The following is an 18,632-nucleotide window of genomic DNA, read 5'->3' as shown; positions in this document are numbered from 1 at the left end:
CCCTCCAGCACACTCAGCTCCAGAGGCTGACCTGAGGGCCCATGGTCATCACGGGCTCTTCTCCTTTCTCTTCACTGTTAACATACAACCGCTGCATTACTTTCACCTTTGTCCTGCAGGAAAAGGATCACAGGAAAAGGATCACAGTTCAGAGTTATGTCATGGAAGATGATGGTGTCTGAAGGAGTTGGCTGCTGGTTGCTCACACCAACAGTTAACCCAAACCATACCATGACCCACATAGCAGCAGGAAAGATGACTTGGCATTTTGTTGTCTGGCACAACTGAGATGAATGGTGTAGCAAATGGAGAAGGCCATATGGAAACAGAGAATTAAATACTTTACAAATGTCTATATATCAGTAAGAAGTATCCAGTACGTGGGACTGTGACAAGGAAAAAAATAGGGAGAATGAAATCATTGGAAAACAAAATAATTGTGTGGATAACACTGTGAGACTACTTAAACAGCGTTTTGCTGCATGCATATGGCAAAGAAGGTAGGTAGGCTAAACATACAATTTTTCCTGCAGCTCCAGCCTGCCAGCACACATTGGTGATAAGTTTAGACATGTACAGAAGAGGCCCTGGGAAAGGATGGCATTAGGAGGAAGAAGAGATGTGGGAGGAGGAGTGGTTTGGGCAAAAATATGCAGCAAAGATAACCTCAGAAGTCATGGTGCAAAGGCTACTGAAGATGTGAAGAAAGCGTAGAATCATTATATGCCTATGCAGTCACAAATAAATTGGTGGCAGGGAATGGTCCAGGATCCTGAACTGTAATCATCCGAACTAGCAAACTGTTAAAACGCTCCCTGTTACAATTTGGCCTGAACCAGCTAGCATTGTCCCCAGCAGTTCCCAAGCCCTACCCAGGGGCTAAGACAGTCCCAGGAGCATTCCCCAGAGACAGTCTGCATGTAGCCCCCCTTCTCTGCAGACCACAAGAGCACATACAGGCCACTGGGGGCCAGCTGGCCTCAGTGCTTACAAACGTTCCTGGGAATAAATAATTTACCAGTATAAATGCAGCCACTGTTTCCTGTTGTCTGTAGGCCTAAGATCATTGTGTACGACTTAATATTCTCTATTCATTTAGAAGAAAATTAAGAGAGGTATAAATTTTGTTTCTTTGATGAAAGGTTGCATTCTGCAGGACCCAAATATGTGAATCGAATGGACATACAAATGTCTGAAGTATGTGGAACAGGTATTTGACCCTTGCTTTATCGTTCTGTCCTTAGTCTGACTAGATCTATACCCAGCTTAATATGTGACTGATATGAACACCTGAGGAATTATCCTGTGCACGCCACACCTCACCCTATTTACTTGGAATAGGGTGGAAGCAAGCACCATATTACCTTGTTTGTATTGATCTGGGAGCCACACCTTGTTATTACCTTATCTTTGGGCTATGATTGTGAGATATCCTCTAGTACTGACATTTATACCACATTTTCTGTGCAGCCTGGGATGAATTATTTAAATATTCTATGGCTGCATTTCTTCATCTCTAAATTGGGGGCAGTTCTTTGCTCATTAGATTGTTATGAAGCCACATTAATTAATGTTTATAAAGCAAACAGAGGATATCGTGGGGTGAATGGGATAGATAAGTGAAAAGTTTTCTTATTGTTAGTAAAGGACGGCACATTCTGCATGTACATATATAAATACACACACTGGCTCAGAATAGCTGCAGTTTACCTAAATATATAAAAGGGCAGAATTCATTTTCTTTAGCGATGTAAAAGTTAGGTGTCTCACCTTAGTCTCCCTTCTAGGTTCCTTCTATTATTGATAGAGACAGAAAACGCCAGGCAATGACTTGTTTTATCCTAAATTGCATGTCTTGGATAGGCAGGATGCATCTTCCTCTGAAAATGTCTATTTTGCTCCATTGGCTATAAAATCTGGACTAGCTCATACAAGATACCCCACTCCCAGGTGCCCAAAGTAAAGTGAAATTAATCCCAGACTTAGTATTTTGCTTGAGCAACTACTGCTATTAGTCGTATTATTTATAATACAACCTGGCTAAAATATCAGTTATATAAAATCATGGTATGCATTTTACGTGCCATAATTCTTCATATCCTTTAAGGTGGACAGTTACATTAGGAAACAAATGTATACCCAGCTCTGGTATTGCACACATAGTTTTTATTACGCTGCTCTGTTAGCGTACAGATACTGCGCAGAAGAATCTACATGGAAATTCCAAGTCCTGCAGGCATGAGGTCAAGTTTCTTCATTGGACATATGGCAAGCTCTAACCACAGAAATCGAATACGCTGCAAGAATCTATTTAGACCTAACATCAAAGCTGCACTCATGTTTGGAAAAAGAAGAGGAGGAGTAGGAGGAGGTAAAGGAGGAGGAATCACCTCAGGTACCCATTTGCACAGCCGTAAGATCAGTTGAATCATTAGTATAGGTCACTGTACATGTATAGGAATATTTTCTTGGCAGTCTCTGCCCATAGCATGGAACAACTGTCATTTCCCCCAACCTCCCTTCCCATGGCCAAAGCGTTTTTCATGCAAGCATGTCAGAGTCTTTTGAAACTGTCAATAACAGACTTGCCCATAAAATATTTTAATCCAAGCCTATGTTGCAGGCTCTTCATAGCAAGTGTCATGTCCTTGCTGTATGTGTAAATGACTTCTAGTATACAGGTGGCAGAGTATCTGGTTGCGGTGGCATTATAGATGAATTACTATTGTTTGCAATTAATAAAATATTTTTTAAATCTCCCATAATCCATAGTTGTGGCACACTGGATGTAAACCACTCGTGAATCAAATTCCACTTATATATGCACTAGACTTAGTGAATATTCACATTTTAGGATATACTGAACGTTATTATGACATGTTAGAATTGTCATGCAAGAAAAAAACCCTATGTTCATTGAAAATCAGAACCTAAATGATTCTCTGAATAAAGCAGCCTTGCAAACACTCCTGTGATGATCATGTGGGATATTCCAGCTTTATTGTTGCTATTGTTATTATTATTACTTATAGTATTGTAATTGCCATGACAGTAGCGTATCTGTGATTATTATCACACCTGTACATTGCAAAAATTCCTTTACAGTAAGTCTTACCTGTATCATTCATGAATGTGAGCATGTCTGGGTTTATTAACATTAACAAATCATAAATACTGTGTGATAGACTGTGAAACAGCATGTATGTTGTACACCGAAAGTATATCTCAGGACATGTTACATTGTAAGCTGTGTTCTAGAATACCTTTGCACATATCAGAAAAAAGACAAAATATTTCTATAAATTAGTTTCAGTTTTAGTTACTATGCAAAAACTTTTCTGCCATTTCTGTCATATAGTAAACACAATATGTATGCAACAGAATGCAGTTTGCATCCTACCTGGTCACACTTCACAAGTCACTAAGTGAAACCATCGCATTTGAAACATTGGAAGTAAGATTATCATTAACTGGACACAGATCTTTAATTATACTCGTAATATTTAAAAAAACTATAGGACTGGAGAAGTCAATATCCAAGAATATTAAAATAATTGTTCAATGAACTCTCTGAAAGATTAATGCTGATTTTTCTCTAATCTTGGAGCACTCATGAATTTCAAGTGCATTAGGAAAAGCATATCCAAATGTTAAATCAGTTGATTTCAGAAACCATCAACCCATTAACATGATATGCATTCAAGGCTCAGTTAAAAGGGTAGAAATAGGATGCAATCGGAATGAGAATAAAATATGTAAGCTATTAATGTCAATCGACCTGGTTTTATGAAATATTGATTTTGTTAGATAAAATTACTATTTGAAGATCACAAATCTGACTGATAAAATTAACAGTACTGACATATAAGATAACATTTCCATAGGCACCTGAGTTGCACAGGTTTATGAAAAAAATTAAGGATGCAAAAATTATTACATGGGTTAGCAACTAGTTAAGTGACGGACCAAGAATAGTAACTTCAAATGGAGAGCCATTCAACAGTAAGCAGTAAGACCATTTTTGAAACGCTGCGGCCAGATCTGGTATTGACATTTCCAAAAAAGTATTGAGAATTTGCAAAAACTTTGGTGAATGATATAAAATCTGGAACACATGCTTGACAATAAGAGTCTAAATAGCCCATTTTTAATCTAATAAAAAATTAAGACAGTATTAAATAGGAACATATGAATATCTACATGGAGAAGTGATTACTGGCAGTAAACTGATCTACATAAAAAGTCAGAAAAAGTATAACAGATAGCTGAAAGCTGCAGCTGGACTTCAGACAAGAAAAAAGACAATGATAAATAACAATGAGGGTTGATACTGTTAAGTATTAAGAGGGTTAACTATTGACACAGCTCATAAGTATTTAATTCAAAACAGAAGAGAAATGAAGACTCTTGTATGCCACAGAGAGAAAAGCTGTAGCTTCCCTTTAGCTCTGCTAAAAGTTAAATGGAGAAAATGAAATGGAAGTTGTTACTCTGTTTTTTTCTTGGACTACTTTGGCCAGTGGACTCAATCAGACTGGTGATTGGTAGTAGCAAGAAGATCCAGAATCTGCAGGAGAAAGGAAAGGGAGCCAGAGATGAGCCACTACAGGCAACGTCAAGACTTTGCCAGTGAGTCAGCTAGGACTTGGAAGTGGATATAAAAATAGTGCAACAGGATAGGTAGCCAGTCTGCAGCTGAAAAGAAAGCAGAGAGGGTGTTAGCAGCAAAGACAGATGTTTCAGCTGCTGCTTGACAAAATAACCAACAGGTCTGAGCACCATTTCCTCTGGGTTGCTATTTCCTGCAGCCACTGAACGATTCTGGACCAGTACTGGGTTATACATGGACCTGCACCTTTACAGAGTTATGTAAAGAGAGAGTAAAAGAGAGAAAATAGATACTTTTAAAAGTATACCCAGAGATAATTTTTTCTAGAGTATGCTGGTAAAATGAATGTCACTATACACCTTACATACTTCTATTAACTTTTGGCTAGATTTTAGCCATTTTCATGTGTGAAGTTATCTGTTCTTTTTTTTTCTTACCCAGTGTCAGATGCAAGTTGTTATATTTCATCACAGTAACTTTTTTTTTTTTTTTGTCTTTAGCAGACTTTAACAACAGACCTGTTTAAAGTTTGGAAAATGCAGATAATTACGTCATCCATAGACTCTGTCATAATAACAAAATGTCATAAAATAATAGAGAACCTATTTTCCTTCCCTGGAGGCTATGCCAATGAGTAGCTACAGTCTTACAAATGCCCATGCTTTTTGTAATTCCTTGTCTGATGTTTCAGACAGGGGTTTTTGATGCTGGAATAAGCCTGACTGATCTGTCATTCTAAGGATATCTATAAAACTCATTTCAAAGATAGGTCAAATAGTCACAGATTGCTAGCAGCTAGGGAACTATATTGGAGGATTACCATTTATTGGCTTCTTCTGTTGTTACATTCTATTTTGCTATTGATTTCTACCAGACATAGCCTACCTTTGCTTGGATATTCCTACAATAAGTACAACATTTACGATTGTTCCAATCCCTTTCATTAGTTGTCAATTTAAATGGGACCTACAGACCGCTCATTCTGAAATTCCATCTGAACTATCCGGCATAAACAGTCCCATACTGGTGATTGTTTCAGCCACTGCCATGTGTACTATGGAAACACAGAAATTTAAAGTGAAATCAGTGAGGCACAGACAAAAAGAATAAAATGCAACTGCTACATGCTGGCAAGCTTCATTCGTGAACTTACATTCAATTCATGGTAAGTTCATCGTGCTTTACCTAGTACTTCCTTAGGCTATGTTCTTAAGAATGAATTTAAAAGTATTAACCATTTATACAGAAAGTTGTACAAGTGTACATAAGGGATGATGCAAGAAATACGAACAACTTCAGCTCACCATCAGTTTGCTCTAATTGGAGACCTGAAGTTTATTGAAAGAAATTAAAATCAATTTCTGGAGTTAAAGGAGAGAAGATTTAACTTCAGAAGTTGAAGGCGAATCACAGAAGAACTTAGGTTGCAGGGGACCACTTAAGATCTTTTAGTCCAACCCCCTGCTCAAAGCTGGCACAACTTCAAAGTTGCAGCAGATTGCTCAGGCCCGTGTCCAGCTGGGTTCTGGAATTTTTTTTCTTGGCTGCAACTTCTGCCCATTGCCTCTCATCCTTTCTCTGTGCACCTCTGAGGAAATCTGGCTCAGTCTACCCTGCAGCCTCCCAGCAACAAGATCCCCATGAGCCTTCTCTGAGCTGACCCAGCTCCCTCACCCTCTCCTCGTACAGCCTGTGCTCCAGCCTCTGAGCAGCTTGGTGGCCCTCCACTGGACTTGCCCCACTATGTCCAAGTCTTTCTCATACTGGGAGCCCCAAATTTGACACAGTGCTCCACATGCTGGAGTGCTAAGTGCTAAGTGCCAAATATAGGGAAGAATCCCCTCCCTTGTCCTGCTGGCTACACTCTTGCTATTGCAACCCAGCATGTGATTGGCCTTTGCTGCAAGGGCACACCACTGGTTCATGTTCAGCTTGCTGTCCTAGAACCTCCAGATCTTTTTCCGCAGAGTTGCTTTCTAGCTAGTCAGACCCCACACTGTACTGTTGCATGGAATTATTCCATCCCAGATGTAAGACTTTGCATTTGTCTTTGTTGAATTTCATAAAAATTTTGTCAGCCCATTTCTCCAGCTTGTCAAGATATCTCTGAATGGCAGCCGTAACCTCCAGCATAAAGACCGCTCCTCCCACTCTGGTATCATCTGTGAACTTCTGGAGGGTGAGCTCTGTCTGTTCTACTGTCAAACCCATTAATGGAGACATTAAACAGTATTGGTCCCAATACAGATGCCCAAGGAATGCTACTCATAGCTAGCCACCACTACACTTTGAGCTTGATGCTCCAGACTGGTTTTTACCCAATTTGTAATCCACCCAGCCAGTCCCCCTTATCTCCTCAGTCTAGCTACAAAGATGCTGTGGGAGACAATGTCAAAAGCCTTGCTAAAGTCAAGGTAAATGACACCCACTATTCTCCCCCCACCCACAATTCTAGTCATTTTATTGTAGAAAACAATTAGGTTGGTCATACAAATTTGTCCCTGGTAAATCCACGCTGGTTTTTCCCAATCACCTTCTCCTTCCTCATGTGCCTGGACATGGCTTACAGAAAGATTTGCTCCATAATCTTCCCAGGGACTGAGGTGAAGCTAACTGGCCTGTAGTTCCCCAGGTCTTCCTCCTTAGCCTTCTAGAAGATGGGTGTGATATGTGCTTCTGCAGTCGTCAGGAACTTCTGTTCACCACAACCTTTAGAAGAGACAGAGAACAGACTTGCAATGATATCAGCCACGCACCCGGTTTGGCTCTGTGTTCAAGTTGCTTACGTAGTCCCAAACTCAATCTTCCTCTACCATTAGTAGTACTCATCTCCACCAAACTCTGTCACTGTATACACATGGGAGGCCTGAGAACAGACCTTGACAGTAAAGACTGAGACAAAGAAGCCATAGAGTACTCCAGTCTTTTCCATCTCCTTCATCACTAGGTCTCCCGCCCAGCTGGCCGTAGTCTTCCTTTTGCTGCTGATGCTCCTATCGAAGCCCTCCTTTCTGCCCCTCATGTCCTTCACCAGCTTCTACTCTGGCTAAGCTTTGGTTTTCCTGATTCAACCCCTACAAGCTTGGGCAATGCTTCTTTATTCCTCCTGAGTAGCCGCCTCTGCTTCCACTTCCTGAACACTTCCTTTTTGCATCTTAGCTCACTCAGGATTTCCCCACTCAGCTAGTCTGGCCTCCTCACACCTGCACAATGTCTTGTAGACAAGAGAAGATCCTTCCTATGTTCTGAGGAGATTGTCCTTGAAGATGAACCAGCTCTCCTGGGCTCATTTGTCCTTCAAAGCAGCAGATGCCAGGAACTAACTCCCTGGGAATTTCCCTGGATTAACTGACATCCCCTTTCCTGAAGTTTGGAGTCATTACTCTGCTATTTGCCTTTTTTGCTTCCCATCTTTAAATTCCATCCTTCTTACTTTCTTTCTTTAAACCCTCTGAGTTACTTAGGCATAGACCAAACAAGATTAATTCTTTTGTTATGTAGAATTAACTAGGAAGAAATAAAAACAAATTTATGTTATTCAAGAAATTTATTTTATTTTAAAAAATAAAGATTTTTTTCATGTTGGCATTTGATATATTAATAAGTTGATCCTCAGGACATTTTAATACAATTATTACCATTTTATTATGCTCTATTAGTGCAACATCTTTGGCCTCCCTCGCATTTTCAATTGCCACTTTCTTAATCAGAAGTTTAGTATTATATTTCTATTAGTGCTTTTGCCTCATTATTACATGAAATATGTATCCATAAAGACTCTAATGCAGAGTCGTATTCATTTATAGCAGCTGAGGAGCTGGTCCAGAACTGTTGCTTAATGAACTCTTGAGGTAATTCAGAAACAGAACTATTCCTTTGTCTGTAAGTGCATCTGTTCCTATGACTTTTAGGCAGGTATTACAGTACGTAGTTGGTATTTGTTATTTGGCCATACATTAGTATTGCCTGTTATAGATAGATCCTCTACCAGTGTCAAGGTTTCCAGGTCTGGGTTTTATATTTCCTACTCTGTTACATAGATATCACCTAAAAATTTGTAACAAGACCTAAAGTGTGCATGTTCTGTGTATCTTTTCATATATAATAGCTGTTCTTGTAAAAGCACAACACTTTAGGGTGTTATCTTCCCTTCTGAGAGTCCATTTAGCTGCCTGTAAAGAACAGTGACTCGTACCATAGGGATGGTGGACTTCATTCCCACCAGAGCTTTGTAACTCTTGGTAAAATCTTTCTGAGTATTATCTGCCTCTTGCGCAAAGAAGGGGTGGCTTGGGGAAGCACAAAGCACAGGACCACAACACACCAGAACGGAGTATGTAAAGCACAAGGGGAAGTACAGTGCACTTGCACAGTAGCCCTCAGTGGGGATTTCTCTGGCCATTCCCAGGCCTGGAGAGATGGATATATGGCAGCCTGGGCTGAGCATGAACAGAGGCTTGCCCCTGTTGCAAGGTCCATAACAAGGAAATGGCTGCGTTTCTGTTTTCTAACATATAACAACCAAACAGTCTCATGCTGTTGGCATTTTCTTTTTCTGCTCTTGGTTTGTACAATATTATTCTCTTAAAAGAATATTGCATCATATGCATGTGCACGTGCACACACACACACTCTCACTCTCATCTACTACGAAGTTTTTAGTGAAGAACCCTACCAACTAAAAAGCTTTAGAGCTGCCACTGCATGAAAAGGTACAAAAAGATCTCTTACACTTCTTCTGAGGAATTTGGAATTTTAATATATAGCACAGGAAATCTTATATTCTGTGCCCAGCTTCTCTAGAACTACTTAACGGGTCTTCAGATCCTTTCAAAGAAAGGTTCTGGGACTCATGCCCTGACTGATCATGTCTGCATATGGCACTGGAAATACAAGTGAACCATGGGTTTACATGAGTGGTGAACAAGATTTGGGGAGTTCCCAATATTTTTTAATGATTCCTTTCCAAAGAGCTGGAACTAGCATTGCTTTTCTCTAGACTTGATTTCACCATACTTAAAATGAAGTTAATAATACGCACTTATGTCACCAGGTTGTTATATGGCTATTGTTTAAAACTATTGTTTAAACTATTATTTAAAAAATGCATAACCCTGTGGTGCATGCTTCCACCCAGTCTTCTGGGGATAGAGCCTCTAACGCAGACTGGCATTTATGTTCTCCGTGAATGAGAATACAGTTCTGCAGAATATCCCAATGGCAGAGCGAAAGATTGAATGTGCACGGATTCAACCCACAGTGGCTGGCACACCCTTTATGTAACTCCTTCACCACAATTTAGTTCTCCTCACATCGCACAGATAAAGTGTATGCCTAGCATTGTCATTACCACCCATACTCACATAGTCACAGAAGAAAGCCTGTGACAGTATAATAGCACACAGCTTGCATAATCAACACCCTTCCACCTAACTATATTGCTATAAGAAGCTTCTGCAGGGGACTATGCCCTACATTTCAGGCCATTACTAGTACAGAAGCAAAGATGCAAAATCATCGCTACAAACAGCTACATGCCTTTGGGTGGCTGACACACCCAGTGAAGTGGGTGCAGCAGCTGTGACACACACCTATGGAAAAGGCTGGATTTGGTAGTTAGCAAGGTGCTGCAGATCTGACTATACATGTTGCTGTAGTTTCAACATAGTGCCCTCAAAACATCAGCTGATAGTTTGGCATAGCCATTCTCCAGCATGTACACATATGAATGCCTCATTGCAAAAGTGTGCTTGCCACACCTCGTAGATGATAGATGCTGTGACAGATATCACGGCAGATAAAAATCTTAGCTGTGTAAAAGTATGAGAAACTGTATAAGAAAAGTATCAGTAAGGCACAATACAAGACAGTAGGCATGCAGGGTTTTATCATTCTTGTGTCCGTGAAACACTCCTTTTTAAAAGGAAGCCGAAACACAGATAAAGCTATGAACTTGTGCCTGCTGAGTGTACAACACATCTGCTATACTGTGTATTACACATAGCTTGTTGGTCAGGTTGAAATATCCCACAGAGGAATTAGTTATAAATAAATCTCTCAGAATGGGTCGAGGAGGCACTGAGTGAATGGCTCCTCTTCTGGATTGGTACTGAACAGCAGCAGCTCAAGTCGAGTGCAGCCTGGCACGTAGTTCTAGTCACTGGACAGATTTACAATAAACAGGTTTAGTTCTGACAGTTTACAAACTGTAAGCATAACGATCTGGAATCAAACTGTAGTTATATTTACTTGCGAATAAAAACCTGATGTAACTTGGTATAAAACTGCACACCACCGTTCCGTGGTCTCCTTTTCAGGACCAAATTTTGGGGTAGAAAGATGGAGAATAAATTTCAATATGTATATAAAGTCTGGTGGAAACAAAAGTTGTATTTACTTCACCAGGAATTGTTTCTGTTGGATCTGGCCCCTGAGCATTTAAGCCAAGGTACTACACATATTAAAATTCTGATTTCAGATAGAGCCACAACAAAAACAGCTGATGTTTAAAACGTGAAGCTGGCACAGACAGGAAATCAAATTCAGCGCTGGTGCATGCAGATGCAAGTTAGGTGGAACCTAATGGGAAACTACATCAAAAGTTAATTTTGGCCAAAGTTCTCATTAAGCATGAACATCTCTGGGTACTTTCTGATACAATATTCCAATATATTTGGTTTGGAAAAAAATTCTTTTGATGTAGTAAAACGTACGAAAGGACAGATGGCATCTAGCAGACTGATTACAAATTTAGAAGATGAAAGAGTTTGATCTGTTTCAGATTCTACCAACAACTCCCTTTGTAAAAGCTCTGTAATCCCCGTGTGCCTTAGTTACCCCACCTGGATTAGAGTTAACAATATGTTACTTAATAAAAAAAATTGCTTAGTGATGAAAGACACAATGTTGGTATTAATATTATTATTATTTTAATAAAATTATGGTTGTTTGAAAATAGCTTCTTTTAAGCTTTTATAGTAGCAAACTGCCTTAAACTAGCCCCTGTATTGAAGCAGATAACAGTTGTATTATTGAATATGCATATACTTACGTCTGTATTTGTTGATTCAAAGATCAGACAAGCTTTTTTGGCAGAGCTAGCAGTCTTTATAAGGCATATCAGCTAGAAAGCTTTAATACAAGAAGCATGCAGATTTGACAGGCTATTTAAGGAAATCTCATACATTGTGTGAACTGATTATTCCAACATTTTTTTCCTCTTAAAAACACTTATGAAATCAAATGGAAAAAAAAGTTCAATATTTAATGTAATTTGGCCATATCTAATACAAGGATAGTATTTTTATGCTTTTTTTCCTTGTAAATGAACTAGTTGTCCCCTTACCACAGAGCATAACTTTTAGATTTCTGTCAGATAAATTGATTGATGCCTTTTATGGTTTCCCCACCAGGAAAGTTCTTGGCTGTTAAAATTCCCTTTGTGGCTAAGCGAAGTTCTTCCACTGCTGTTTATATCTTTCTTTGAGCTGCCTCCAGGGATCACCAGGGGCAACATACTCAGACTACTTTCTTCCCAACAGATTTCACAAACAGCATCCAGCATACCTGTATGCTTATTTTTCCCACACAACAATCTGCTAACCTGCAGCAAAACCCCAACAAGAATGTGTTCATTTATTACAGAAGCACCTGCTCACCCATGAAATACTACAGTAAAACATGCCTCACTGAAATTTATGAATAAACCCTTTTTTACATGTGTTACTAAACACAGTGATGATCTGGACTTTATAACATTTCTATTGCTATTTATGTTTGACATAGAGAAACAGAAGATGGCTTGAAATCATTCTGGAATGAGTTGTCTCACTATTTGCTTTTTAAAAAGGGTCTGGAAGGAATATAAATTGTTTGTGTCTCTGGGGGTAAGCAAACCTCTCATAGGAGCTGGGAGGAGACCTTCCTTGGGGCAGGCTATCCCACAGCTTCCTGTTACCTTTCACACCTTCCCTGCAGCGCTCTGGATCGCTGCTGCCAGCAAAAGCACCCTGCAGTGCTGGACAAATGGCCGGACCGACAGCTGGAAATCCCACAGTCTCTGGGGTTAGCTGCAACACACCTCTTCCCAGCCTGAACTTGCTCAGCTGAGATATCAGGTTTTAGGAACATGTTGATTACCCAGGTTACCACGTAGTAGAGGACAAACCTGATTAATTAATGGCATTAAAATTTCATCTTTTTCTGCCTATCATTTTGCAGATTTTCCTTGGAGGTTGCTTTGATGTTATGTCTTTGGATGCTTTCTTCCTTCTGCTCTCTTTAAACAGAAGAGAGAGTTCTCAGCCTCCTTAGGACCCACACGTCCTGCTGTGTGCAAACTTAGGAAACTACCTGAGAGGCACTTGGAAGCTCTCAGAGACGTAATTTTAAAACCAAGTCCACATGCTTGTAGGCCGAAAGTTAAACTAATTAGAATAGATTGTCACAAATTTAATTAATTTCTTTTAAGCTAATCTTGATTCTTTAAGCACTTAAGACATTACTCTGATTAGAACGCTCATCTTCTACCTGTTGTCCACACTCTGTGGCTCTGTTGCTGCTCTGCTCAAGACTTAATTGTTCTGTAAAATTATGCATGTACAATCATATTGCCAATATAAAGGAATTAATTACCATCAAAGAAAAAACATCTAACATGAAATAGATGAAAAAGTAAATTGGATCATAGGAATATTTTATCAGCAATAATTATTACTAGTCATGACTATCCAAAAAAGACTTCTTCCATAGAACAAATAAATAATCATTTTAATAAAGAAGTATACATATCTGTGGGATAAAATAATTAATACGTATTGGGAATATGCATTAATATTGCTAACATGCCTTGTTCCTTTCTGTTCTTTGTCAGGCTGTAGACCTTTCCTCCCTGTGTTGGTGATGCCCTGCTTAGTTCACATCATGACTGACATCAGGGATGGCATAGGAGTGTGATCCTTTGCTGTTTTGATTCATTCAGTAGCCCATTCTATTTCAAACAGCAATTTTTGCCAAGGCAAATAGCCATACACTAATTTGAGGACTATGACCTGTTCCTCTGGTTTTCTTTAGATTTAAATGATAATGTTAAAAGACATTCTGAATCCATGCTTTACACAATGCCAAACACACGTGAGGTTTCTAACTGCCCAGTGACAGCCAGTAGCAGTTTCACTTGAAGGAGGCACAGGGAGCACAGCTAACCCCACCCTGTCTGCTGCAACTTCAGAAGCAGGGTGGCGTTTGTGTGTCTTCTGTCTCCCACTCAGTGACAGAGCCATTTCAGAGCTCTCACAGGACCTCCTGCAATGATCAGTGACATCAAAATAGAATTTAATTCAATTCAGTACCATATATGCTGAGCTTTGACTGCCTTCCCACATGAGAGAACAAGCAGTTGTCCATACACTGGCATGTGGCAACCTGGCTTTGGCCAGGTTTCAAGCAGCACTGGGACAAAATAGACTGCCCTTTCCATCCAGGCCTTCGGGGCTGACATAGCTCCTCTTTGTTTTCTCAGGGCAGGAGATCCCAACTTTTCAGGAGTCTCCCTGCTTCCAAATGCCTGCTGGTTTCCAAGCTACAGGCACAGCTGGTCACGAGGGAGCAACCAGCCAGGTCCAGTGCACCTCTCCCACAGCTGCAGGGGTTGGGAGCCAAGCGGAAGAGGAGTGCTGGCTGCGCTCGCACAGACCCAGCGATGGCGAGTGACACACAGTTTGGACATACCAGGGGTGGGAGTGTTGGACACCAGCCCATCGGCCATCCGCTGGGAGGAGAGCTTGTGCCATGGAGGAGCCCCCCTCAATGCGGAAACCGTTCACAAGCGCCTGGTGCAGCCACCCACGCCACATGGCTCGCAGGAGGGAGACCAGTGACAAAACGTATCCAGAACAGCTGGTGCACAGACATCAGGCAGGATACAGGTTGAGATACGAGGCACAGGATGGATGAACCGGAGTGTCACCAGCAGCCTTTGCCACGGGGGCTCCTTCTCCTGCAGCCGTCAGTGACCAGCAAACCCTTCCGTGCTGTAAAATGACCACAAAAACATTGGTCCATGGGACACGGGGAAAAAGAAAGTGTGAAACATGCACTGGTTGTTGTTGGAGTAGACTGGGTAAGAGGTGAGTTGCTGGTCAGAGAAACACCACTGACTGCCACCAGTGGGAAAAGAAGCTGGCGAGATCCCTTTGTTATTGTTGTTGTTTTTATCAATGCTGGGAGGGGAAGTGATTTTAGCTGAGGTTTCTTGGCAAAGTCAGCTGAAAAGTTGGCACCTCTACAAACAGCTTGAGATACAGTGAAAACGGCTCATGCAGGTGCCTCAGCCTGCCCACCGAAAGGGAGCGAGAGGGGAGCAAAGGAGAAAAACCCAAAGTGCTAGGAAAAAAAAAAGGAAGAAAGAAAACAAAAGTTGACTGAAACAATTTTTCCCCAGTATGGTAAAAATATACATTAAAATAAAAATAAAGGGCAAATGAGAAGATGCACCACCACTTTCCCACCCTGGATGCCCAGTGAAGGAGGCGGCAGGCCATCGCGGAAGCCTTTGGGGCCCCCGAGCCCCCCCGGCCCCGGCCGCGCACCTGCACCCGCCGCCGCCGCGCCCCGACTGCGCCTGCGCGGCCCGGCCGGCGGCGCGCTCGCCCCCGGGGCCGCCGCCGGCCGGCCGCGGTCACGTGACGCGAGCCGCGCCGCTCCGCGCCGGGCGCTGCGGACGGCGCTGAGGTGCCGTGGCCGCCGCGCCGCGCCGCGCCGCCTCCCCGTCCTCCTCCCGCCCTCCCTCCTTGCCTGCGGGGCACGGGAGCCGGTGACGGGAGCGAGGCGGAGTCTAGAGGGAAGATACCGAGAGATAGCGATTTAAATCACATCCCCGGCTCCGGGAGGGCAGCAGCAGCAGCAGCAGCCCCGGCGCAGAGGTAACGGACGCGCGCACCGAGATACGTCTGCCGGCTCCGCCGCCGCCGCCGCTGCTGCTGCTGCTCACGATGGGCGCCGCCGCCGAGCCGCTCCGGGCCGCGGGCCTCGTGTCCAGCGTGGTGAATGACACCCTCGAGTTTTACCGCTGGACCTGGAGCATCCGAGGTAACGCGCCGCGGCGGCTCCGCCGCCATCCCGGAGCTGCCCCCTCCCCGGCCGCCGCCCCCCGCCCGCTGCCGCGGACGCGCAGCGGTCAAAATGGCTCCGTTGCCCGGGAGACGCGGGGGGGGCTGGGGGGGCCTGGCCCCTCGGCCCCTGCCCCTCCTGCGGCGTGAGGGCCGGGGTCTGCCGGCTTCCCCGGCTGCTTTGCACCCTTCCGGCTGTGCTTGGGGCATTTTATATTTATTTTATATTTATTTTATATTTATTTTATATTTATTTTATATTTATTTTATATTTATTTTATATCCCCTATTGTGGCCGTCGGCACGGAGCATGTCCCCACGGCGGAGCAAGGGCTCCCCCCACGCATGTGCGCACAGGTGCTTGCCCCTCGGCCAGGTGCTGGATCGTGCTACATTTCTTGCCTGTAATCTGCGCTAAGTAGCAAAATCATGTTACTAGAGTCTTACCCGCTGCGTGAGTCGCTCCTTTGGTTGCTTCTTGCCACAGCCTCCCTTTGGGTAATAACACAGGAATCTGATGTCAGGGGTGAGTGGGGCCCTGTGGTAGTTCACACTACGCCTTTGACTCCTGTGGCAGGCGGGAATCCGGTGACAGCATCGCTTGCATTTTGCAGATGGTGGAGTTTAGCAAATTAAATGAGGAACTGGTGAATACCGTCAACGTAAAAGCTTTTAATTTTACATTAAGTGCATTTGGGTTTGTGCTATGGTTTTCCGTTTTCAATATGACCCACTTGTCTACTGGCAACCCATAACTGCAACGTAGAAGTTGCTGAAGAAACCGAAAATGTCTTAGAACACAAGGAAATGTGAAAAGCAGCTTTCAGTACTGGGACAGCAAAAAAAACGGTAATTTGCTATGATGCTTGGCATCATGGAGTTGCTGTTGCAAGTAGGCTTGAGCCGTTGACAGAAGAATAATAGTACGTGGATGCTTTCTTCATTTTGTAGTTGTCTGCGTAGTGATGAGGTCTAGAGCTATTATGATTTAGAACTAGAAATACATGGAGAAAATTCTGGAGTGAATGTAACTATGGATGTATTTTGTGGCAGTGTGATAACTGAAAATATGGGGCTTTGGTTACAGATACTGGAAGCTCACTACTGCATCAGCAGTCTTTCCTTTTCCACCCCCTGCCTGCTGCCATCTGTCAGATAATAAATTATGTTATAGGTGCAGGGAGCTCATTTTTGCATGATCTGCATTCCCAGCCTATCTTACAATTTTATTTTTTGACACATCTTAAAAATTACATTAAACTTTTGTGCATATTTTTCTCCTGTATTTAAAACCTGCCTGAAGATGAGATCAGATGAAAATGCTTGCAGCAGCAGTTCATTGTAATCTACCAGGGTTTGCTCCCTTTCTCCGCCTCTTGTTACGTACAACTATTTGTAGATTCCCAGGTAATGCATGAAAGAGAGGCTCTTCTAGCCATTTACTAGCATTTTCAGATGAATGTAAAAATAGATGTGGGTACAAAATGCATATTCTTATAGACTGCTTGCTTTGTTTGCAAAAGACTTCAATTCCTGGTATTTTTCCTGGACTCCAAATATGTTCTTTAAGTCTGTATACAGACCATGCTTGTTGTAAGCAACAATGACCAAAAAAAAAAAAAAAAGGGAGGGGGAGGATAAAAATGGAAGTCTGTGCAAATGATATAAAGGTAAGTAACTTAGATTAGTGCTACACACAGAGGAAACTTTTTTTTTTTCTTCTCCTGCTGCCTCTTTGGAGAATCTTGAGCAGTAGTAGGATGCTGTTGTGTCGGCATCTAAAATATGCTCAAGTCTCTTCCTAATTATAGGAGACTAAGGAAACTTTTCCTAATTACAGGAAGCTAAGTTCAGTCGTCTTGCTGTAACATAGCGTTCCACAATAAAGCAGTACATCAGTTGCATTTTCCATGAAGGGTTGGGAGTTTCCTGTTCAGATTCTGGATTTTGGTGGCTCACTGCAAGGATGGTTTTGGATAGGACCGAAGCTGTGTCATAATCTTGTCACTTTTATACCCGGTAGCATGTAAAACAAGGTTCTTCGGTAGTTCTTAGGTATAGATACGTGAAACATGTATTATCACACAATGTAGTAACAATGTACTCCGGATAAGAAAGTGTCATTATGAGACAATGTTGCATTACTATATAATAAAATAATATCTTAATGTCCTAAGTTCCAGTTCCATTTTAAATAGATGCTCAGTTTGCTGCTCTTCAATATGTGTTTTCATTCAGGAAAAAAATCATGAATTGTCTCCCTTTGCCATCTCATGTTGAAATCATGAATTCAACAATCTTGTGTGAATTCACACAATTCTCCTTTGTGTCAAAAACTGCAGCAGTGAAGTTGCTCAACAAACAACATCAATTATGGCATGCAAGACTATTGCCTAATGTTCAATATCATTAAATATAAAACTATACCACGCAGCAAAGTTGCTCAACAAATGATGCTATGCAATAACATTACACAATAAATACTGAAACACCACTACACAGCAAAATTACACAACAAAATGTGAAGAAATTTTATTCCCACTACTACTCCTACACAAAGATTTCCCATTCATATAAAACCAAGCTTACTTATTCTCTCCAGTTTTCACTTCCATGTTGTACTGGACACCGAAGTCTGTCTTAACTCTACTCTTAATATTCAGCTGGATTGTCCTGCCAGCAGGGATCTTCTTCTGTTGCCCTGGACTCCTGTGATGAGACCATGTAGAACTGTGCCAGATGTCCCACTGAGTCCTGTGCTACTTTGTTTCCATACTGTAATGATTTGGCCTTTTTCCTTTCTGCTTTGTGCTCTTTTGAAAATCAACCATCCTTTTCTGAAGTTTTTTTTTTTTTTTTAAAAAAGTGCATATGATGAACCTAATTGACTTTTTTTGAATGGTGTCACAATTTTT

General features: G+C 41.8%; 1 protein-coding gene across 1 annotated transcript in view; it reads left to right on the top strand.

Annotated features, from left to right (window-relative positions):
* Positions 1 to 15,263: 15,263 nt before the first annotated feature.
* ELOVL4 (ELOVL fatty acid elongase 4) overlaps positions 15,264 to 18,632 on the top strand; it is a 36,881-nt gene continuing 33,512 nt past the window's right edge. Inside the window, exon 1 of the mRNA XM_026121081.2 lies at positions 15,264 to 15,697. Within this exon, the coding sequence (XP_025976866.1) occupies positions 15,601 to 15,697 (97 nt within the window). The 5' untranslated portion in view covers positions 15,264 to 15,600. The remainder of the gene's footprint in view (positions 15,698 to 18,632) is intronic.

This window comes from Dromaius novaehollandiae, chromosome 3 (genome assembly GCF_036370855.1).
Source record: "Dromaius novaehollandiae isolate bDroNov1 chromosome 3, bDroNov1.hap1, whole genome shotgun sequence".
NCBI classification, from domain to species: Eukaryota; Metazoa; Chordata; class Aves; order Casuariiformes; family Dromaiidae; genus Dromaius; species Dromaius novaehollandiae.
Note: the sequence above shows the minus strand (reverse complement) of the source record. Positions and strands in the feature narration are given on the sequence as shown.